Consider the following 24,311-nt stretch of genomic DNA (forward strand, 5'->3'; position numbering starts at 1 on the left):
GTATAAAAGATTTCTCATGTCTTACTTAAGTATATACAGTATATATTTGTTGCACATACTGTGTTTTAATTGCTGTAAGATGTAATGTTCCTAACATCTTATTTACAGGTACACACAAAGGCATAAGTAGACGTTGTCGCTCCTCCTTCGTTTATTATTTAGTGGAGCCTTAGTTTTCATTTTTCTGTCTTTTCTTTTCTTTCTCCCAGTGCACAGTACCTACACAATACCGTGCACAACCCTAGGTTCATTGCATAGTACTTGTATGACAATACATATAGTTTTACACACAGATATTTTTGTCTGTGTTTTAACTTTACAAGAATATGCGTTTTTAATCTGCTTGTTTACTAAATTCACGCATATATAACTTTAAGACAAGCGCTCACATAGAAGCTGTTATATCAGTGTTTTAAACCTAATAAAATAGATTTTATAGCTATGTATATAATGTATAAAAGATTTTTGATGTTCTACTCAACATATTTTTACAGGATCCGGGTTTCGGATCATTAAATGTTTTTTATGCACTTTAAAATTATTTTGAATTGTTAATCAGCCGCGGCGCTTGTATTTTGGCACCAAAGCATTGAATTAAATGTAGCTGTTGCCTTGTTGTAGTTGTCTGAAGAAGTTCCACAATTTGGTGGGACGAAAAGTGCTTAACAGTATTTCTTTGGTGAATAAAAAGTTATCTACAGTAAGCTTATCGCTCGTTTGGGGTGTGAAGTGCTTGCAGTCCACAGCATTCGTGTTTGCATCTAGTTTTTGTTTGTTACCATCAGTAATCTTGTTCATTTCGAAACTGTCTACTAGTACTTTCACTGTGTGATGCAGTGTCTGCACTATTATGGATGAAAAGACTATTGGATATTCTGTCTGATTCCCCAATATATAGCCAGTAATTGCTGAATACAGGGGTGATATCCCTTTTCTACTGGAGACTTTTTTCGGCTGCAAAAGGTAACTGGTCTTAAAAGTTTTTTGCGATCTCCTATCTCCGCCGTGTGGCCACTCTTGTAATAATACCACTGATAAGTGTGCTTTTTCCTGCTGCCGCTTATAAAACAAGTGGCAACTCTGAGGTTGGTGCTATTAGTTCTGTAGCTCCTGCCAACTTCTCTTTCATGCTGCAAAAGACTGTTCTTCTACAACACTCCATTTTAGAGTGCCTTTTTTTTTTTTTTGCATGGACAGCATGTTGTTCAAAGGTCCTGCCTTCTGCACATAATCTTCAATGAATTCTCTGTTGTAATTCATAATACCCATGAATTTATGTAAGTCTGAAATGGTCATGGGCTTTTCCATATGTAGGATACCTTGTACTGTCTGTGCACATGGGGATCCCCCCATGGGCTTGATAATGTTCCCTAAAAATTTGAGTTCTTGTGAAAGAAACTGTATTTTTTCACTTTTTACCTTGAATCCTACCTCCTGCAGTGTTTTGAAAACTTCTTTCAATTTTTTTAAATGCTGTTGTACTGTTTCTGACTGTACCAGTATGTCATCTATGTAATGAAGCACTGATCCATCTTCTTTTAACTCATTTAGAATGTTGCCTACAGTTTGGTGGAAAATTACCAGACTATTTTGAAATTCTTGTGGTAAACACGTCATAGGATACTTCTGATTGTTAAAGGTAAAGGCAAATTTGAGCCAATCACTTTTCCTCAGTGGCACAGCAAAAAATCCATTTGCCAAATCAATGACTGTGAATCACTGGCTTTGTGGTTTTATATTAGCTGCTAATTCCGAAACTCCTGGAATTACATGTGCCCTAGCGGTGGTGTATTGATTTACTTTTCTCAGGTCTATGACTGGCCTGTAACTGCCATCTTTTTTCTTAACTGGCTAAATGGGTGAGTTTGTTGGACTTTCACCTTTTACTATTATGCCTGCCGTTTCCTAATCTTCTATGCACTTTTGCATATCTTCCTCTGCTCCTTTTGGTATTGGGTATTGCTTTTGAAAAGGTGGTATAAAATCTCATTCATTTCCCATTCCTACCGGAATTTCTAGTTTTCTACAATCTGTCGGTCTGTGTGACCACAGAAGCGGAAACTATGCCTGTAAGGACTGCCATGCATCCTGTGAGTCTGCATGTACTGCCCCTTGCATTTTTTTCAGTGTCTCGTCTATTTGTATGGCGCAGCATGAAGGTCCTTCTGCGCCCTTCCATATTATGCTATTTGGTATATTAATGACCAAACCAATTTTATTCATAATATCCATACCTATAAATAATGGTCTATACACATGAAGGGTGCATCAGAAAGGATCCCTGTATGCCTGCATCATTTTTACTACCCACTGCTATGCAGCCAGTGCAATTAAAACTTGAAATCCATGTTCTTTTTTTAGGATCTGGTGGAAGTGGTTGGCTAGTAACTGAAACAGCTGCACCCGTGTCCAATAATACATTTTTCCATAAGAGTCCCCTCTACCTAAATATCAGTTAGGGGCCTTCCATCCCGCCCCTTCGTAAAAGATGTCAGAAAAGAAACTTCTTGGGTAGGGGGGCATACCCCTATTGTATATTTCCTCAGTCATCTGTATCCGTTTTTTCAACTGCACATAACTGTAACTGTACTACTTGCTCTTCACCCTCATTGTCATCCAATTCACTGTCATCTACGTACTTAAACTTTTTAACTTCTGCTTTTAAACCTTCTACATATTGTGGATTAACAGGTGTTTGAGCCTGAAAATCTACCGGACATATATCCCCCTGTGGTGTCATTTATTTTACCTTACAATTATCCTTTCCTTGGTCATAGGGCCTTTGCACCTTTACTTGTTGCTTTCCTGTATTTTCATCTGTAACTTGCTTAACAAACTTTTCTTGTGCTTCCCTCCATTTCCTGTAATATGAACAATCCTTTTTAAAATGACCAGTTTGCTTACAGCAAAAACACTGTAGAACTTTGTCCCCCCCCCCTGTTCTCTGGCATCCATTGGAGCCGGAGGTGTGGAAGCTACTCTCTGCTGCTATTGTTGTCCTTGATCTATCCAACGGCTATTATCCCACCCTTTTGTACGGACTTCTACAACTTCAAAAGGTTCCATGTCTTCATCTAATGCGAAGACATGGTGAGAAAAAAAGATTGCCATTATCACACATTGTCTTGCCCCTCATTAACTTTTGCACTAAATCATGCAAATTTTTTTAAGTTTCCTGATAAATGCACTTATTGTCACCTGGAACTCCCTTCACTTGCTCAAAAAAACAACAAATAAGCTGTTTTTGAGTGTCTATATCCTTCAAATCTTCGTCAGATTTATTAAACACTACCTGATGTGCCAATTGAAAGTGATCTGCCTGTTCAAGCATTTTGTCTGAAATGGTAATGTTAAAATGATCTAGCAGCCGAGTAGTTAATGGTTGTCCTTGTGTAAATGCCTGCAACACTGCTGCCATCCATTGCAGCTGAGTGTTAAGAGGATAGTTTTTTAGCTGAATAAATGTTTTAAAACACTTAGGAATACATGTCCAGAAACATTTGGTCAAAGAATCATTCCATGCATCTGCACCTGCAGTGTAATTAACCCATTCTTCAAAAGCTAACATAAAATATACCTTTTTTATCATTCCATTTGGGGGAGGGTTTGTAACACTCTTGATTGTTCATACAAATCAGCTGGTGTCTATAGACTGCCTGACATTTTCCCCTGCTGCAGTTTCTAATTCTTGAAGACTGTCTCGTAAGACCTTCAGTTCTTCATCTAGCATCCTGAGCTGTTCTGTGCGTCTAAGTCATACTGCATTTGTTTATACCTTTGATCTTTAGCTTGCCCTTTCTGAACCTCTTTCTGTAGCTGCTGTTTGCACTGCTGGAGTTCAAATTGCAGTGTGTCATAATGTGCAGTTTATATCCTGCTCTGCCTGTAATTCCTGTGTAAGCAAGGCAAACCTTGCTTCCCAGTCTTGGAGAGTGTTATGTTTACGTTCAAGTGCTTGTAACTGACCCTCTAGGCTACCCAAACATTGTAATGACAAAGTTGCCATAGACTGACGGAGATTATTCCACTCTGACTGACTGTCCCTTTAAAATGTTTTAAACTGTTCATTTAACTTTTGTTTAGAGTCTGGTGATACAGCTGAACTCCAGTCTGAACAGTAAGTAACAAAAGGTGTTACCAAATCAATGTCTGGGTCTTGTAAGAACTTATCTTTGAAATCAGTAATATCTTTTAAAAGGGTTTCAACCGTACATACAGGAGAACACAGAAGTGTATTTGGATCAGGATACAGAGGAGAAGATAAGAGCTGTATGTCAGGGGACTTATCCCTGGATGTAACCTGTGTAAAAAGAAGTTATGTCTTACCATAATCTTCATTCATTCATTACCGATGGGTTATCGGTTCTGTCCTCGGAACCGAGCCAATATCAAGCTCGCATCAGCCAAAAACTCTAAAGTCAAGATCCTACTCAGAATGCTCTACTCCCTGTTACCTCAGATCGAGTTTGCAAGTTGATAGATAAAAGTAGAGGCTACCTCTGGTCATAACAGACCTACCAGAAAGGAGTACATGAGATCAACCAAGAACCTCCGGATGGGGGACGGAGTGTGGGAAGTAATGAATGAACAAAGATCAACAACACAGATGGAACGTTACATAAGCCTAGCCAGCAAGGTTCCATAGCTTACGCCACCCAAGAAAGTTATTTTCCTGTGCCACTGTTCAGCAGAGAGACAGAAGTGATCCCCCGGGTGTATTTCCTATTTCCCATCCACTCATCAAGATTTTTCTTGAAGAGTGCTAATGAAGAACTTTGCTTGACATAGATGGGTAGCTTGTTCCAGAGTAATCTTCGTTCATTCCTTACTGATGGGACAGAGTCCCCAGCTACCTGTATTCCTGGGTAGCCCTCATGGAAGGACATTCCTGAGCACCATGGAACCAAAGGAAGCTCTAACTCTGGAGGCCAAGTCCAGTTTGTAATGAAGAATAAATGTATGAGGTTTAGGCCATGTTGCAGCTGAGCAAATATCATTGAGGGAAGCTTTAACATGGAAGGCTGATGAAGTTGCCATAGATCTTGTAGAATCTGCTTTGACTCTATGAGGCAAGGTGAGATTGTTTTTGTTGTAGGTAAAGGTGATAACAATTTCTCAACCATGAAGCCAGCATAACTTTTGATACAGGATGACCCCGCCTAGGTCCAGAAAAGGCCAGAAACAGTTGGTCTGATTTACGGGTAGATTTTGTTCTGTCCAGATAAAATCATATTTGCCTATGAACATCCAAGGAGTGCAAGCAATACTCCCCCTTGTTAGAATGGTTAGGAAAGAACACTGGGAGATCAGTCACCCTGACACCACTTTTGGTAAAAAGGTAGAATTGGTTCTCAGCGCTACCCTATCCTTATGGAAGATAAGATAAGGAGGTTTGATGCATAAGGCCTGAAGTTTTGACAATCATCTGGCCAATGTGATTGCAATCAGAAACAAAGTTTTCCAAGAGAGAGATTTTACATCACAAGAGGACGCAGGTTCAAAGGGTGGAGCTGTTAAAGCTTGCAGAACCAAAGCCAAGTCCCAAGGTTGTACGAGTTCTCTGAAGGGAGGTTTTAGGTGGATAACCCCTTTCAGAGAACTCTTACAGATTCTGTGTGACATAAGTGAAGAATCTTGAAAACCAATATGAAAATTTGAGATGGCAGCTAAATGTACACGGATAGTAGAGGCAGACACCCCAGAGTGGAAAAGATGTTACAAGTAGTCTAATACCACCAAGACCGGGGAAGACAAGGGGTCTATTTGCTTATCTGCTGCCCATAGAGAGAATCTCTTCCATTTGTTAAAATAGATTAGTCTGGTGGATGATTTATGAGATGCAATAAGAATATTGCGCACAAGGGACAAAAGGTTTTCTTGCCTAGCAATCATAGGAAGTGGAGAAACCAAGCTGTCAGTTTCAGGGTTGTTAGATTGGGGTGAATCAGACCCTGCGGATGGGAGATCAATGTTGGTGATGGATTGAGGATCCATGGTTGATCTAGCAGGTGAGGCCAGAGGAAGGGAAAACAGACTTGTCGAGGCCAGTATGGAGCAATGAGGATCACTTTGCTCTTCAACTGTCGTGCTTTCTTTAGAAATAGGGAGATGAGGGGAAGAGGTGGATAGGCATAAAGAAGACCCGAGGGCCAAGCATGGACTAGAGCGTCCCTTGGTGACTGTCCTCGAGGGGGGATCAGGGCAAAGTAGTTGCTGCACTTGTAGTTGGTTGGGGAGGCAAATAGGTCACAGCAAGGCTGGCCCCAGCAGTGGATGATTTTTGCCACTATCAGAGGATTGAGGGGCCACTCGTGAGGTTGTAGAATGCACCTGATCAATTTGTCCGCTATCACGTTGGAGCTCCCGGGAATGTGCGTTGCAGTCAGATTCTCAAGGCCTCTCGGCATAATGGGTAAGATCTGGTGCCCCCTTGTTTGTTGATGTACCAGACCATTGACATGTTGTCTGACTGGATCTCAGTAGTCCCTGAGTTAAGGATGGAGTGAAATGCTTGCATTGCTAGAAGCACCGCCCTCAGTTCCAGGACATTAATATGCAAAAGGGCCACAGTCTCCGACCAGGTGCCTTGGACTGAGTTTCCCTGACATAGCCTCCCACCCCATCAGGGAGGCGTCCATGGTCACCATGGCCATCGGTAGATGGGAGGTGAAAGGGCGAGACCATTGTTGGGGATTTCAAGACGTCCACCAGAGTGCTATCTTGTTTTCATCTCTGAGTCACACTTATTTAAAAAAAGAAAAAGGATGTTGTAGAGGGTACCACTGAGTGAGAAATAGCCATTGAATAAGTTTCATGTGGAATTTGGCTAGGGGACCAATGGTGATTGCAGCTGCCATTGACCACAGCAGCTGAAGTACAGATCGAGCTGGGGATTTGTGGTGACAGAGCAATGGTTGAACTTGTCTTATTCTCTGAAATCTGTGTTCTGGAAGGGATGCTGTGCAATTTCTTGTGTCCAACAGTACCCCTATGAATTCCAAAGAGTGAGTTGGGGTTGTGTTGGATTTCTCCCAGTTTATAGTGATTCCCAGGCTTTGAACTGTTAAGAGTATACTGCAGGGCTTCTTCCAGTAGACGCTTGGTGGGGGCAGTAAGGAGCCAGTTGTCTAGATATGGAAATGCCTGGAATCCTTGAAGTCGCAAGTGAGCGATAACCACTGCCATGCATTTTGTGAACACTCTGGGGGCTGTAGAGAGACCGAAAGGCAGGGCTCGAAACTGGTAGTGACTGCCTCCTATATGGAAGCGGGGGTATCTTCTTGAGCATTTGTCCATCTTTATGTGGTAATGCGCATCTTGAAGATCTACAGAGCACATCCAGTCGTCTTCTTCCAGAAGAGAAAGGATAGACTGAACCATGACCATCCAGAATTTTTCTGTTTTTACAAATTTGTTTAGTGTACTGAAATCCAAAATTGGTCTCCAGTCCCCTATCTGGTCTGGGGGGACTGTCTGGATGACACTTTTTTTGTAGCAGCTTTTTGATTTTGTGTGCTGCTGCTTCCCTTTGACTGGGTGGAACGTTGGGTAACACTCTTGATGAGACTGGGCAAACATGGAAGGGCATGTGATAGCCTCTGGATATAATCCATTGTACCCAAGAATCAGCTGTTATCTTTTGCCAGGCAGCAGGGTACAAGGAGAAATGACAGCCGACCACTTCCAGAGGTGAGCAGTCGGGCAACACTTCAGGAGCCCTGCAGGGTTGGCCAGAGAAAGAATCTCTGGAACCCCGGTTTCGCAGACCTCCTCTGCCCTGAAAGGGGCATCTTCCATTGGAGTTCCCCCTCTGCCTCTAGGAGAAAACTCGGCATGTGTATCCCGGAAAGAACTCTGTGATTTCTTGTGCCAGATCTTTCCGCTCCTCTGATTTCTGGAATAGAATCACTGAGGAGTGGAGTGTCTGAAGCCAATGGCAGACAAGGTCTTGCCATCTTGTTCACACCGTGCCATCGTATTCTTGACTTTAGACCCAAACAAAGAAGCGGCCTCTATGGGGACATTCATGAAGGAAGCCTTAAAGGAGTCTGCAAAGTCACAAAGGCACATCCAGGCATATCGTCTGGCGACTATACCCACGCCTGCCACTCTAGCCGCCCCTTCCATTGCATGAGAAATAAGATGCATGGAAGAGTTGGAAATGGACTCTAGACTGGCCATCTGAGAAGCCACATTATCACGGACTTCATCAGGAAAAGCTCCTGCCAAGGTTTCAGAGAGCTGGTTGATAAGATCTCGCTGAAGCCTGATAAAATGTGACAAATAATTCAAAGACCTTACGGCGAAAGTCGATAAAGCAAACACACGCTTCCCTAATCTGTCAATTGCTTGGGACTCCTTGTTGGGTGGATGGACAGTCTGGCTCTCTTCTGCCAAATCCTTCTTAGTAGCAGCTGTCACCACCATAGCGTCTGCTGGGAGACCACGTGACCAGTGGGGCTGCTCCATTGGGGGGGGTGATAATATCTTGTCTGGCTTCTTAGGTATCGCTTCCATGGTATCAGGAGCCTTCCATGTGTGCTGCACGATGAGCTGGATGAGCTCATCTGCAGGTGGGGTGACCCAGGAGGTAGGGGGCCGGGCAAAAAAAGCTTGCAGGAATACGGATTCCTCAGAGGAAGGATTAAAGGGCTTCCAGTCACCCCTCTGTCTAAGGATCTCGAGGATGTCACCAAAGGACACCTCATTAGAGGGTGACTGTGGGGACCCTTCTGTGTCATCAAAATCCATATCTTAAGTCAAAGACTCCTCAGTGGAGTCCATGTGCTTCCTCTTGCACGCTGCTTTGCGGGGCGCTTCCTCAGTGGGTGGTTCTGGGAAAGACTGCAAAGAGGGGGGTCTCCTGAGGAGGAGAGACCTGAAGCTCTTGTGCCTAGTGTCCGAGGGTTGACGCTTGTGGCAGTTGCGGCACAGAGGGGGGAGGGGACTCCGACAAATGAGCTTTGCCAGCGGAGGCAAGCACCCTCTCCATGGTCTGGAAGGCTGGCCCACCCAAGGAGGTATGGGAGCCCGGAACAGAGCACAACAACCTCGGAACGAGGGTCACACCCCGCCCCGACGAACCCGCCCCCAGACTAGGAGTCTCAAGAGGACTGTGAACCGTAAGAGAGAGCATCCCTGGAAGGTGCCATAGAAAAAATTGGTGTTGTGCCAGGAATACCCTCCCCAATGGCACAGCCACTGGCTTGAGAAGAGCCTGATGCCCAGTGCAGCGAGGGCCACAAGGACGACTCTGGTTCCAAAGTGATATCCACTATTGGAGTCGGAGGGAGGGAAGCTGCTGTTGGAGTAATAGGCTTCGCGACTTGAGTAGAAGTTGAAGGAGGAGTATACGTTGGGGTTTGAAGCAAAATACACTCACCTGAATGAGGGAACGTGGACTTCGACGGTTGAGAGAGACCTCTGGCCACACTGGTCAGCAAGCCGCAACACATCCTACTCAGAAAAACTGTTGGTTGACCTCATGGAGAAGGCTGAGGGCAATTCTGGCCTTTCCAGGAAAGGACTATACTGACTGCTTGCAAAAGGATCCAGTGAAGGGGAATATTTGGTCCTTGCTAGTTCAATAGGTTCAGAGCTCGGAGATGAGGAAGTCTGCACTGAAGAAAATGGTGTGGAAAAAGTCTGTGCTGAAATGTCGCCACCGTGGTAGTTGAAGGTGTCTGCACCATAAAGGCAAAGGTCTGCCCAGAAGGGTACGGTGCCATAGTGGAAAGTGTCTGCATCGGCAATAAGGACAGTGCCGAGAAGGATTGTACCGAAGTACATGTCAATGCCGAAAGAGTCTGTGCCGTGGAGTACAGAAGAGTCATACTTGGAGCCGAAGGTGACTGTACCAACGGTGCTGAAGGGGACTGAACCTGTATTGATGGTGCCATTAGGGGTTGCGGCAGAACTGTCGGAACCGTAGTTGTCTGCACCAGAAAGTCCGGTGCCGATATCGATAAAGGAGACATGGCTGTAGTCAGTATCATTTGGAGAGATGCCGAGCCTGGAGCAGACAGGATCACAGGTGGCAGCGCCGGAGTAGTAATCAATTTCACCTTCTTGTAAGTCAACTCCCTATGATCTCCAGAGGGAGAAGAAGGGAGTGACTTCGATGAAAAAGAGGAAGAATGCCTCTTGTAGGGTTTAACAGGAGGGGGTGAGCCCTCCGACCCAGAAAATAGCCTTAGAGAAAAGAGAGTTGAGGAGACTTTCAAAATTAACTTATGGTAAAGATGTTTTTACAGATCCCAGACAGAGGATCTACAGTCAAGTGGGAGGCATTAAGACAGTAGACACATAAGTCATGGCCATCAGAAAGCGGTAACTTATGGCTGCAATCCTTGCACTGCTTGAAACCAACGGAACTTTTCTTATCCAACACGGCTGTTGTGGAGAAGAAGCACAGTAGCAAAAGGAAGAATAACGGCTACCCAAGAAAAGGGTAAAAAGAAAAAGGAAGGATTACCAATGATGGTAATGGAGAATTACCACAAGGTAAGAAAGAGGGTAATAAAGGTAAAGGATTAAAGGGAGAGAGTCTAAAAAGTGTGCGATAGGGTAGGAAAATATTAGAATAAACTTTTGAGAAAGTTTTAGAGTAATAATATATAAACTGTCAACAAATTAGACAGCTGGGAGAGTGGCTTGACACAGCTGATCAGCAACATGGCAAACGAGATCTGGGGTAACAGGGAGTAGAGCATTCTGGGTAGGACCTTGGCTCGAGAGTTTTTGGCTGACACAAGCTTGATATTGGCCGGCTCGGTTCCGAGGATGGAACCGATAACCCATCAGTAAGGAATGAACAAAGATTAACAACATCAGATGGTACACTAGACAAATAGATTTAGCATCACTGTCAGAAAACACACATCCTGGTTTGTACTTATAAGTTTTGACATTAGACATGCAACAGTCATAGGTAAAAATCCATTTACACAAAGCATTAACATCAACATTATGTAATAAAGTACTGCATGTGTTACAGTTTTTTTTATACCAGTCTTTAAATCCTGACCATACATGTGCTGGACTGCCATTACTGTCTACCTGGAAGGTAGTTTTACATTTAATACTTTTCTGTCTAATGGCATCCATGCTGCAGAATGAGAAACAAAATGAGAATTATCAGTTTCTGTGTGGAAAGTGGCCAAATCTTCTGTTGAGAAAGTGTGGAAAGTCCCTCATTGATTCTATGAAAAGGGGGTCAATCACAGCTGGCAGATTCAGTTGTGTAAATGTGCAGGACCTGTGGAATTTGGAGAGATGCACTGTTCTGCTACTAGATACTGTACAGAAGAAGGAGGCAAACGTTTGCACTGGAACAGAACGTACTAACTGAATAAAATAAAAAATAAGCTGTAGTTGTCAACAATAAGAAACCATTTGGTCCATCAACTGTGGCTCGCCATTGAAAAAAATTATATACTGCCTTCTGTTGGTTTCTTACTGTTATTTGCATTTACATGCATGCATACCACAGTTCATTTAACTATTTATTGTAATCAACTAGCCTTATTACTGTATTGTACTGAGTACAATAAATACACAAAGACAACTGTTTCAGTTAATACACTTTACCATCACATTTTTCTTTTCAGATCTACAAGCATGAGACACAGATGCTGTCAGCTCTCTATGGCAAATACCCAAACCTTGTTTACATACACACATTTTTATACCAAAAGGTCTGATATTTTTCTCAGAGTCTGATGTATAGCAGTTCTTTCTTTGTCCTTTGTTCCATTGTCCTTGGTTCTTTGTAGTTTGATGATTTATGGAAACTCAGTCTTGCATTATATGAAACGTGGTGTTCCAGCACTATCTGAAACTTGATGTTACATCTCTTTACATCATTGATGTCCTTCCAGCTGCCATCTGCACAGTTATTTTTACAGACTTTGTTTCTCAATAACATACTCCTTTACATGGATGCCAAAATCTAACTAAGCTATATATGCTTGCCAGCACACTTACTATTTTTCTGCATTTTATACTATTTCTAAATTAACCCTTTATATTTCATATAATTCTTGCAGCTTTTTATTCAAGCTAATAATCGTGCTAGCAACAGTTTGAAAAGACAGTGTATACTAAATAGAACAGAATACTAATATTCTTTCATCTTCCAAGGAACGAAACGTAGACATTGTGTTCCTAAAGAAAATACTGTTACTTCAAGTCAAGTTTTACCAACGTTGATGTGTAGTGATCATGGAGTTATAAATGTAAATTTGTCACTAGGTAATTCTGCCAAACTGAAATCTAAACCAATGCACAGAAGATTAATTACAGATTATATGCAAGCAAAACAGTAACTATGTAAAACTAACTGGAGGGATATATTCAGTGGAAAAACTACAGATGGAATATGGAAAGTTTTGAAAGAGTTGGAGTGCAAAAAAAAGTAAAAAAAAATTTTAACATCAGGCTCTAGACATACGTTAGAGGGATATATTTCCATACCAACAAGAAACCTGATTAAGGTGAGAGACAAAAAATATAAGAAAGTGAAAAGAGGTCAAACTATAACTTTGAAAACTGAAATAAACAAGTCGGACAAACAAATTAAGCATAGTGTGAGACAAGATCAAGGAAAAAAATGAACATTTATATAGATATTGAGCATAATAGGAAGCCCTTTTATAGATGCATTAGATATGGAAGGAGTAAAGACATACAAATTGTAAAGTGTGTGTAGATTGTAAAATTTATTCTCAGACAGAACAGATTATAGCTATATTTACAAAATCTTATTCAAAACAGTTTGGCGCCACAAAGGGCCTGATAAGTTGTCCTAGTGACATCCAGGCAACCTCAGAAACTGGAATCAAATTAGATTATATTGAAAAAAGAACTGCGCAAACTGGATCTAAACAAAGCACAGGGAGGAGATGAATTAGTAATGGCGATCTGAGAACACTTCAGCAAGAACTTACAGTACCATTTTATCTATTATTTACTAGGTCTTATAAATATGGGGAGATTCCTCAAGATTGGAGACGTGCTTATTAAACCTGTGTTTAAGGGAAAGGGGAGTAGGACAAACCCAGAGTCATACAGACCCTCAAGTCTGCTTTCATGTTGTGGAAAAATAATGGAGAAGGTAATACTGGACAAGTTATTGTCAGAACTGGATAGTCTGGGACTTGAACACCTATATCAGCATGCATATGTTGAAAACAAATCTATTACCACCTATAACATGATGTTCTATAACAATATAATAACCACTATGAATGAAAAATTCTGCTGTGATGCAGTTTATATAGATTTAACTTCAGCATTTGACAGGGTCATACACAACACTGATCAATAAATTAGTATAACTAAGTATTGATGTACTCCTGATAAGATAACTGCATGGCTTACAAATAGGACATAGCAAGTATCACACAGCAATTTGACAAGTGAAATTCTTATTTACAGTTGGGGTGTCCCACAGGCTCTGTCCTATGCCCTTGTTTACATTGTATCTTTCAGACGTAGCATTTTCATCTGAGGTGTTCTATAGTCTATATGCAGATGACCTGAAATTAGGTAGACTGATTACATTCATGTCTGCAAAACAACTTGACTAAATTGACCATTTGGGCACAGGAGAATAATATGTTGATAAATACATAAAGAACTAAGCATATGAGATTTGGGAGACAAATTGAAAGGTGAGAGTATTTAATACAGCACACAGTGATTGAAACTGTAGATTAATTTAAGGACCTGGGTATATGGGTAGATCCAGCTTTGAGTTTTTCTAATCATATCAACAAATTGGCTAATGATAGTTACAGAACTATTATAGGTTGTATAAAAAGATGTATAAAATCTAGGAAATCAGAAATGAAGACGTCATTGTTTGTTAGTTACATTAGACCCAAACTTAAGTATGGAATAACAATATGGAAACCCTATAAGAAAACAAGCATGAGTAAACTGGAAAGAGTACAGCAGAAGTATACCAAGAGCATCCATGGATGAGAAAATGTATGTTATTAGGAAAGACTAAAATATCTGAACTTGTACAGTGTCTCATATATATATATCTTAAGAGGAGATCTTATTCAGTTATATAGGACATTTAGAGAGAACTAACTCTGAGAATGTTTGGAGTTATCAAAAAGTACTAGAGAATTATTAGACAACATATGTAGAAGATTCTATAGGAATGAGACGTTTACTAAATGGTTCTTCGAGAAAACAGCTGATGCATGGAACAGACTACCAAATTACATTAAAGCAAGTATCCGTTTAGATATTTTTTAAGAACAGCCTGGACACTTATTATGGAACAACTCTTTGGTGCACTGGCAGTCTAGAAGGGCATTAATGCTCATACTTGAAATATTTGTACATATGTATGTATGTGTATTTTCATACAAAATTCTATTGTAGTTAGAAAACTTGTTTATCAAGATAAACAATATATATTGGAATCTGCTTATAGAACTACATCTTCCATTGTCTGGAGACTTTATACATGGAAATTTTTACATAGATCTTTTTATACACCTTTGATGATGAATAAAATAAATAATAAAGATAATCTATATAAGAGATGTAATGTAGAAATTAATGCTGACTGGGCTCATATGTTTTATGACTGTATGAAGTTGAAAGAATACTGGAAGTCAATTAATGAATTTTTGCAGGCTCTTTTCACAGATAATTTCATTGTTTCTAAGTCACTTATATTACTCAACACACCTGTACCACAATGTGTTTGTTATGGTCTATAAAAATGTTATGAATATAATGTGCCATATGGAAATAAGCACAATTAGAATGAGAACAACTAGAAAAACATCATATTATATTGTATGGGATAATTTACAAAAAAGCACGGTATTTTAGTTTAATTAATTGATCTGATTGTAGTGGATGTCTTTGTAAATACTTTAGTTGTTGTGTTGAATATTATAATAATACCTATTTTTAATTACTTGTATAAAATTGTTATGATATTTCTCTTATATGTTAAAACAATAAACCTGTTTTGAAAAAAAAAAAGAAAACTTGTTTATCTGCAAAATCTTTACCTTAACATGCTGCCTACTCAGCTCAGGCTATGCATTTCTTAGTATACATTTACAGTGCATATCTGTATGTGCAGAGTGTGCGTGTGTGACAGAGAGAGAACGTGCTCACGTTGTAATCCATACATGTGTGTGCTTCTTTTTATTAGAAGCATTCAAAATAACTTTCAGTTGTTCATAGAACAGTAAAGGAGTACATTGCAAAAACAGAACATTTTTAAATGCATAGCAATATGACTAAATAATCTCCATCTTTTAATTAATAATTAAAATTAATTTTGATAACTTACTGTGTCCTTCACGGAGTTGAGTACTAATTACAACTGACCTGTCAGATATAATCCATTCCATAGGAATGACATGGTTTAAAATGCCTTTGCTGCATGCACTTCCTTGAATACTGCCCACGTTGGGTTATTTACAAGTCCAAATGTAATACAGTTTAGATGGAAAAATAACCTTTTAAGATCAGCTGCCATTATAATAATGGAGTGTTTTGCTTTCTTGATTTAAATGATGGGCTTCTGAACACTTTGGTCATCGCAGTATTCTGTGGTATACTTTCACTAGTCTGTCAAATGTTGTGTTAAAGTTAACAGTATTTAAAATGGCCTACTAAATTATTGAAATGTACATTTCACCCATCTCCATTGACTGCAAAGAAGACAGAAAAGACTCACAGCATGTAAGATGGACGTTGACTAGAAGTGTTGGAAAGACAGGATGAAAATAAGAATGCTGTAAGTTACATGATAACCGACATGATGCTATATGACAGTGTAGTAACTTTCAGGTTTAAACTGCATTAATGCCCCGAAAAAATGATGCAGCGGAGGCACAAGGTCCTGGTTTTCATTAAAATAGCTATGGAGCTGTTGTTTAAGGTTCATAGGTAGTTACTAGGCTTGCAGTCAGCTGGATCACTGATGAGCCAAGCCCAAATTCCCAGTTGCCCCAAACACTGTCTGGTTAAGTGACTACCTCAAGTCACTTAGCAGATAGATGAGGGCTGATGGAATCCAAGCTCTTTACTGCAGGAACCATAACTCACAGCATTAACTCTCTGCTCCAACTACCAGTTATATTATTGTTGTATTGTTTTACTCGTCATATCCTGATAATTATTTGTCTTTATTGCAGTACAACTATGATAAAAGCATTGTGGATAGTGGCACCACCAACCTAAGACTGCCCAAGAAAGTGTTTGAAGTGACTGTTAAATCCATCAAAGCTGCCTCTTCGGTAAGTATCACATTTCAGCAGCCCAGTTCATAAAAACAGAGATATTACTGTTAATGTACAAATCAGCAAATGATCTTTTCCTTGCCTTTTTTTTTTTTTGATGTTCTGGCATTCCCTTAATATTTAGGCACAATTTCCTTTTCATTGGCAACCCTCTCCCATGGATGTTCTCCATACATTCGCCAGAGAGTTTATTTGTTAAATTTTAAATGTCAAAGTCAGAGACTTCTACTCAAAAACAACACTTGAAGAGATGGATAATAACACAAAAATAAAGTCACCTTTGATTTAAAGCACAGCCAAGTTGGCAGCTGGACAAAGTGTAAAGCAGCATGGTAGTAAAGACCAAAAGTTAGCTAGGACACGTGCCTGTTGCATAAATTATACGTGGGTATGATTGTGCGCAAGCATGTATATCAGTGTTATTTAAAAGAAAAATTAGCTACAATCCTAATCACTAGTGGGGAGTAGATGCTGTATTAAGACAGGACTAGAAATCAGATCAGCTTGGGAAACGAATTAAAGAGTTAGGAGTCATCAGGAAGGTGTCTTAGGAAAGAAGACGATGGACATCTCTTGAAACAGAGAAACTTTGCATGTCTCTGTTTCTAGCAAACAGTGTTAATAGAAATTAGGCAGTAATTCTGGCTGTCAGAAAAAAATAGGGGTGTTTCTATTGAAGAGAGTCGATATTAGGGGGTAGAAGTGGCCATCTTTCTTTTGTGCTTTATGCCAGATTTGTTATTTATATCAGTTTTTGACAGGATTGTGCCATTCTGGTTAATGGTGTATGGTGCAGGTATGGGTGATCTATACAGAGATGAGACATTTGCATTTCTTTTTCCTAAGTGAACTGTCAGACAAGTATGTTAGTATTGAATGCAAGGACAGAGGGCCAGGACACACACACACACACACACACACACACACACACACACACACAAAACACAACACACACACACAGTTAATATGGAATTAGTGAGTGAGACAGTGCTTCACAAACTTTAAAGATGTTGATGCATAAAATTGATCTCAGTATTAAAGAAGACACTGCTTAAAGGTGGTAATTTACTCAAGAAGTTTTGTATCTCTGTATTTAAAATACATATTATATATATTCATACATCAAATGACATTGAATGGCTACTTTTCCAACACAACTTCCACTCCCCTGCTAATTATATATAGCAACTGTAAGATTACACTACAGGGGAAAAAGGCAAATTCCTTGATTCCCACTGTATCATGATCCTGCACAGAAAAATAGCCGGTATGTTCAATAAGCTGATTTTCGATCAGATGTACCAGCTTTTTTCCTTTTGACAACCTGAACCTTTTCAAGCAGGCTTTTTCACAGTACAGCAAACTTTTCAACTTCAAATCCATTAAGATGTTTTTATAACAATTCACTGTTTACAAAGGTAAATTCAGTGTAGACAAACTTAAGGAACATATAGAAAAGCAAACACAGTTATGGATGACAAACTAAATAAAACTTGCTAAAATCATCCCTCATCATCAAACACTATTTCAAAAAGATAACTAACCGTATGCAAACTGGCTGAAGAGGAACAGTGCCAAAGCCACTAAGTTAGTAAGCTCCACAGGTGGGGACCCTGACATGGAATCAATCAGGTACTCGAGGTATCAAGATGCATCTGTGAAACTACCAGCAGCCCCTGGGAAGCCCACAATAAGGTTAGAGAGGAGTAGTACAGGACGACCAGTTCCATCAGGTAAGAGGAACCCAAGTTGTGAATGGACACCAAAGCTGTGCAGATAATTCTTTAACAAACTGGAAGATAAATGCCGAATCTGTAGAACTAAAGTAATATGTTAGCAACGAGACATACCAGGGAGCAGCCAAGCAGCAGAGTACTACACTGTCTGTAAAATGATCAAGCTCAGTGTGAAGGCTGCCAGCCTAGCTAGACAGAAGTTTGTAAGTCTATGTCATTGTAAATATTAATATGATCCACAGGCTGGTGTAACAAATGTAAGAAAATTGTGTTATGTCCTGAGCTTCAAAAATGTAACCACAGTGCAGCCTGCTGGAAAAAAGTTCATAAGTGAAGTATTTTATGATTGTTTGATCTCAAGCTCGGAAACAGGATATCTGGGCTGGAAATTCTTTTTATTGTTTTAAGACGAGAGATAATTACTAGGTTTTACATGTAAAATGTCTTTTATTGCTGTGGCTTCCTGCAGGTGCAGATTACAAAAAGAAATGTTAAAATTCTAAGTTCTGTGAGCCTGCGAAACTGAATCAGAGAAGTGACAAGTATGATGTAATGTGAAATGACTCAGCAGTACTGTGTTTATCAGTTTAAGGGCTAGCTCAGAAAGAAAAAGAGCATTTTGTATCTTGTCTTGGATCTAGTAAGAACATCCACTCAAGCACTTGCTTGCTCTGTATGCAAGTACTATTTAGAACAGTGATTTCTCTTAGAGATAGCTAAAATAGCCAGATTAGTCTAGCTATTTTTTATATTTATGTCAGACTATCCTACAATATTGTTTTAAAATATTTCCTGTGATTTCTGAACTCTGTAATCTCATTGTGTTGAAGTAATAAGTATTGTCTTGTGTTTTTATTATTTATTATTAAATATTTTAAAGCTTTCAACTGTGGCTGTTTTGTGTAGAGATAATTTAAGCTCTAGAGTACTTACATGTATTTGGTGATATTGTAGAAAGCCACTACAATCGCCTTGCTGTTTGTCACACTTACTAAATGGATAATAACATTACACAGTGAAATTGGTCACCCTTTGGGAAGGGCCTTATAGTAGCTGATAGTACTGGTTGGTGGCAGTTGTTGGCAGTCAGTACTACCTTATAGTCTGGGCAGAGCGGGGCATAGCTGGAGAACTTGTGCCAGCCTTGCCTAGGAGTGTCTGTGTGTTTGTATATAAATCAAATCTTAAAGTGTGTGTGTATCAGCTACTTGGGCAAGGACATGAAGCACTAATTGGACAGAGTGTGCTGGAGGTTTCAGCTTGACCACTCAGCTGAGATCTGTACACTATAGCTGTGCCAGTGGGAAGTCTGATTGGAGATCTGGAGAGAAAGGGAGAAACCAGCACCAGACTGGCTGTGATCTCTATGTGCTCTTAAGGGAAAGTGTACTTTACGGTGTGTGTACTTGTTATCCTCCGAATGTGGACACCCGTCACTGGTGTTAGTGGTGAGGATTGAGACTCCTTGATTACTGGGCCAGTGCATGGGCATCACATATTAACTGGTGGCAGTGGTGGGATATCCACATCAAATATTAATTGTTTGATAGTGGTGAGATAGCCACATCACATATTGGCTTGTAGTGGTATGGGTAGTGAATTACTGTAGCTTATGTACAGTGATTACTGAAGGTGTTTTTGTACTGTAAATCAGCCATGCAGTGAACATTCAGAGTTCAGATCACAGTTTTATTTATTTTGTTAGCTTAGTTATTCAGGGAGAGCAGGCAAGCATGTCAGCAGAGGAGTAAGACAAGCTGACAAGGAGCCAGTTGGCTGAGATATGTCAGGCTAAAGGACTGGTGCATGAAAACCTGACTAAAGCAGACATGACTGCAGCTTTGGTCACACCTGCAGCAGAAAATAGCATCCAGTAGGACTATCAGACTGGCCATGCAGATGTACAACACTCAGAGAATGGACAATTCAACATTTCTGCAGGACTTAAAAGTCCATCTGGAGCTAAAAAGACTTGAGTTGGAGGCCAGGCATTTGGAAGTAGAAGCTGAGGAGAATGAGAGGCAGAGGCAACATGAAAAGGAGATGCTGACTCTTTGCCAGAGTCATGGAGGTAATGGGGAAAGGAGTAACTGAACCCCAGAAGAACAAAAGGTCAGTACATTTCTTCTACAGTTTATAGAGGGGGATAATTCTGATAGTTTCATTCATATGTTTGAGAGGGTATGTAAACAGTATGATGTTGACCAAAGGCTCTGGATACGGTTCCTGGCTCCCTTTACTCCATGGTAAAGCTGTAACTGTGCTGTTTAAACTATATGATCATGAAGTTTTTGATTATACTGCTGTTTAGAATTGTTTGCTAGAATATTTTAAGCTAACACATGAAGCTTATAGGAAAAGGTTTTGTGACCATAGACGCAAGGCAGATGAAAGTGTGTGTGTATGAATATGTTGCTGAACTAAGCACTTATTTTCATAGGTGGGTGAGTGGATGTCAGGTCATCACATTTGAAGGGCTGGCAGACCTTTTAGTGAGGGAACAAGCCCTTAGCACTTTGCCTGAGGACATGAGGATCTGGATAGCTGATAGACAATGTGCTACTTCAGATGAGTTCGGAAAGAAGGGAGACCTATACCTAGCATGCAGGGCATCATTGCACAGGAAAGGGACACCCAGTGCTGCTCATGGGTCTAAGGGAACCCATGATGGGCAGCCCAGACTGCCCCAACAGAATCTGACAGTAGCAGGGGAAGCCACTAGTCCAGGTACATGTCGAGGATCTAGGGTTACATTTGAATGCAACCAGTGGGGCCATGTGGCACATAGATGTTCCCAGAGGCAAGGTAGGGAACAAAAGTTGGGAGAGCGAGTAAGTGGGAAAGACAAAATACCAATAGTAGGTTGTCTTGAGACAACAGGGGCACCAAACTACCATCATGCAGATGTCCGGATAGGGAAGGATTTTGATAATGCAGTACCATGTGTTAATGCAGTTACACGCAGTCAGGCTAGGAGACAAACATGTGGGTCTGGTAGCCTGCAGGAGACCCAGTCAGACTGCATACTTGCAGCCAGGACTGGTGAGGTGGTTACTTCAGGGACGGAGCTACCCTGTAGCAGTGAGACTGAAGGTGAGCCACAGCTGCTTGTGGTGCTGATGGTCCCTTGGACAGTGTGACAGCAAAGGTAGAGGTGAGTAGTAAGTACCCAGGCTGACAGTGAGGCACCACTGTCAGAGGATGCCAGACTTCCTGTGGAAGGGGAGCTGAGAAGGGTTACAAAAAGAGAGAGTTGAGACAGGCTTACCTCTCAGACCCTACATTACAAGGCCTGAGGCAGGTAGCTAGTGAGGCACCTGATTGTATACTGGGACAAAGGGTTACTGTATACAGAGTGGACCCTTGAGGGAGGGCTAGAAGGTGAGATGATACAGCAGTTGGTAGTGCCTAGAGCCTACCGTCTGGCACTTTTGCCATAGCCCATGATATTCCCTTTGCAAGTCATATGGGCATAAAACGTACAAAGAGACATATTATGCAGAACTTCTATTGGCCTGGAATTTCCAGAGATGTAACAGGGTACTGCAGGACCTGTGAGCAGTGTCAAAAAGTAGGCAGGGCAGAAGACAAGGTGAAAGCTCCTTTGATGCCATTGCCTGTGATTGAGGATCCATTTTAGAGGGTAGCTATGAATATTGTGGGCCCTCTGAGTACTCCAAGCTCCATGTGGAAAAAGTATATCCTAGTGGTAGTAGATTATGCTACAAGATACTCTGAGGTGGTGGCTTTGTCCTCTATTGAGGCGGAAAAGGTGGCAAATGCTTTGTTAGAGATTTTCAGCAGGGTAGGTTTCCCAAAAGAAATACTGACTGACCAAGGTGCCAATTTCATGTCACACATGCTGGCTTGTCTGTGGAAGTACTGTGGACTGAAGCACCTAAAAGACCAACCCCTGCCATCCCTAAACTAATGGTCTTGTTCAGAGGTTAAACTGTACACTCAAGTCCTTGCTATGTGAATTTGCAGACCAGTTTAAGAGGGAGTGGGACAAACATTTGCCTTATCTGTTGTTTGCTTACAGAGAGGTTCCCCAGGAATCCACAGGTTTGTAACCCTTTGAGTTGTTGTAAGGACGTAAGGTGAGAGGACCTCTAGATAATTCATGATGAGTGTGAATCTCACAAGGAGTCTGTTGTGGCATATGTCCTACACCTCAGGACCAGACTCCGGGAACTCATGGGCTTGGCCCAGGAGAACCTGGCAGAAGCCCAACAACAGAAATGTCTGGTATGACAGGAATGCTCGAGCTAGAGAGTATGCTGTAGGGCAGCAGGCAATGGTTCTTATTCCTGTCAGACAGAACAAGCTGCAAGCAGCTTGTGAGAGACCCTACCAGGTGGTAAGGAAGGTCAAGTGACATTAACTACATGGTAGAACCACTAGGCAGGAGACAGGGACACAAATTGTTCCATGTTAACATGATGAAACCTTACCATGATAAGGAGGCCCTTGTGCTGAGCATTTGCAGTGGATTGCAGGAGGAGTCTGATGGAGATCTGGTGACTGATCTCCTCAGTGAGGCTCGGACTGACACTTCAGTGGAAGGGGTAGCAATGTCCCAGCAGCTGTCTCCTACCCAGGTTTGAGAAATCTGGGCAGTGTTACAGGAGTTTGGGGACATGTTCACTGGGAAACCAGGGTGCACCCATGTGGTGCAGCACCAGGTGGATAAAGGACCCTAAAGGCCTATTAGGCAGGCCCCTTATTGGGTGCCTGAGAGATTCAGACAAACTCTGAAGGAGGTGATACAGGAAATATTGGAACTAGGGGTAATTCAGGAGTCCAACAGTCCCTTGGCCTTCCCAGTGGTGCTGGTGCCAAAGAAGGATGGCAGCACCAGGTTCTGTGTGGGCTACAAGAAATAGTCACACAGAGTCAGATACTTACCCCATGCGTAGGACAGATGAAGCCCTGGACCAGCTGGGTGGGGCTAAATATCTTACCACCATTGATCTTACCAAGGGTTACTGGCAGATGCCCTTGACTCACAGTGCTAGAGAGAGGTCAGCCTTTGTGACTCCTTTTGGCTTGTATGAGTTCACAAAGATGCTCTTTTGGATGAAAAATGCCCCAGCAGCTTTCCAGAGGCTGGTAGATTGTACCCTAGCAGGAGGGTTTGCCCTTGCTTACCTAGAGATTATTGCGATTTACAGCCATTCCTGGCAAGAGCACCTCCAGCATGTCAGGGAGGTGCTAGGCAGACTACAGAGGGCAGGGTTCACCATTAAGCCCAGCAAATGTCAGGTGGGTATGGCAGAGGTCTCCTACCTGGGGCATAGAGTGGGGAGTGGTAAGATCAGGCCAGAACCTGCCAAAGTGGAAGCCATTCAGACATGGCCCCCACCTGTTACCAAAAAGCAGGTGAGGGCATTCTTAGGGACAGCAGAGTACTACAGAAGGTTTGTCCCCAATTATAGTACCATAGCTGCTCTGCTCACAGACCTGTCAAGGAAAAACAGGCCAGATAAGGTAGTGTGGACCACAGCATGTGAGCAGGCATTCCAGAAGCTTAAACTATGTGGACGCCCCTCACTGGTGCTAGTGGTGAAGATTGAGGCTCCTTGATTACTGGGCCAATGCATGGGCCAGCGTCCACATTTGGGAAGATAATAAGTACACACACAATAAAGTACAATTTCCCTTAAGAGCACACAGAGGTCACAGTCAGTCTGGGGCTGGTTTCTCCCTTTCTCTCCAGATCCCCAATCAGACTCCCCACTGGCACAGCTATAGGGTACAGATCTCAGCCGAGTGGTCAAGTCACAACTTCCAGCACCCTCTCTGTTCAACCAGTGCTTTGTGTCCCTGCCCAAGTAGCTGACACACACACACACACACACACACACACACACACACACACACACACTTTAAGATTTGAATTATATACAAACACACAGACACTCCTGGGGAAGGCTTGCACAGGTTCTCCATCTATGCCCCCTTTCTGCCCAGACTATAAGGTAGTACTGACTGTCACCAACCACTATTATCAGCTACTATAAGGCCCTTACCAAAGGGTGACCAATTTCATTGTGTAATGTTATTATCCAATTAGTAAGTGTGACAATCAGCAAGGCGATTAGAGTGGCTTTATACAGTATCACCAAATACATGTAAGTATTCTAGAGTTTACATTATCTCTACACAAAACATCCACAGTTGAAAGGTTTAAAAATATTTAATAAATGATAAAAACGCAAGACTATACTTATTACTTCAACACAATGACATTACAGAGTTCACATTGACATTAGAGTTCAGAAATCAC

The 24,311-nt window shown here is 41.4% G+C and overlaps 1 protein-coding gene across 1 annotated transcript in view; it reads left to right on the forward strand.

Moving 5' to 3' along the window:
• Positions 1 to 24,311, forward strand: part of BACE1 (beta-secretase 1) — a 705,087-nt gene that overhangs the window by 419,446 nt on the left and 261,330 nt on the right. The window contains exon 6 of the mRNA XM_044080958.1: positions 16,182 to 16,283. Within this exon, the coding sequence (XP_043936893.1) occupies positions 16,182 to 16,283 (102 nt within the window). The remainder of the gene's footprint in view (positions 1 to 16,181; positions 16,284 to 24,311) is intronic.

Source organism: Protopterus annectens, chromosome 8.part0, assembly GCF_019279795.1.
Source record: "Protopterus annectens isolate FY-2018-M chromosome 8.part0, PAN1.0, whole genome shotgun sequence".
NCBI lineage: Eukaryota > Metazoa > Chordata > Ceratodontiformes > Protopteridae > Protopterus > Protopterus annectens.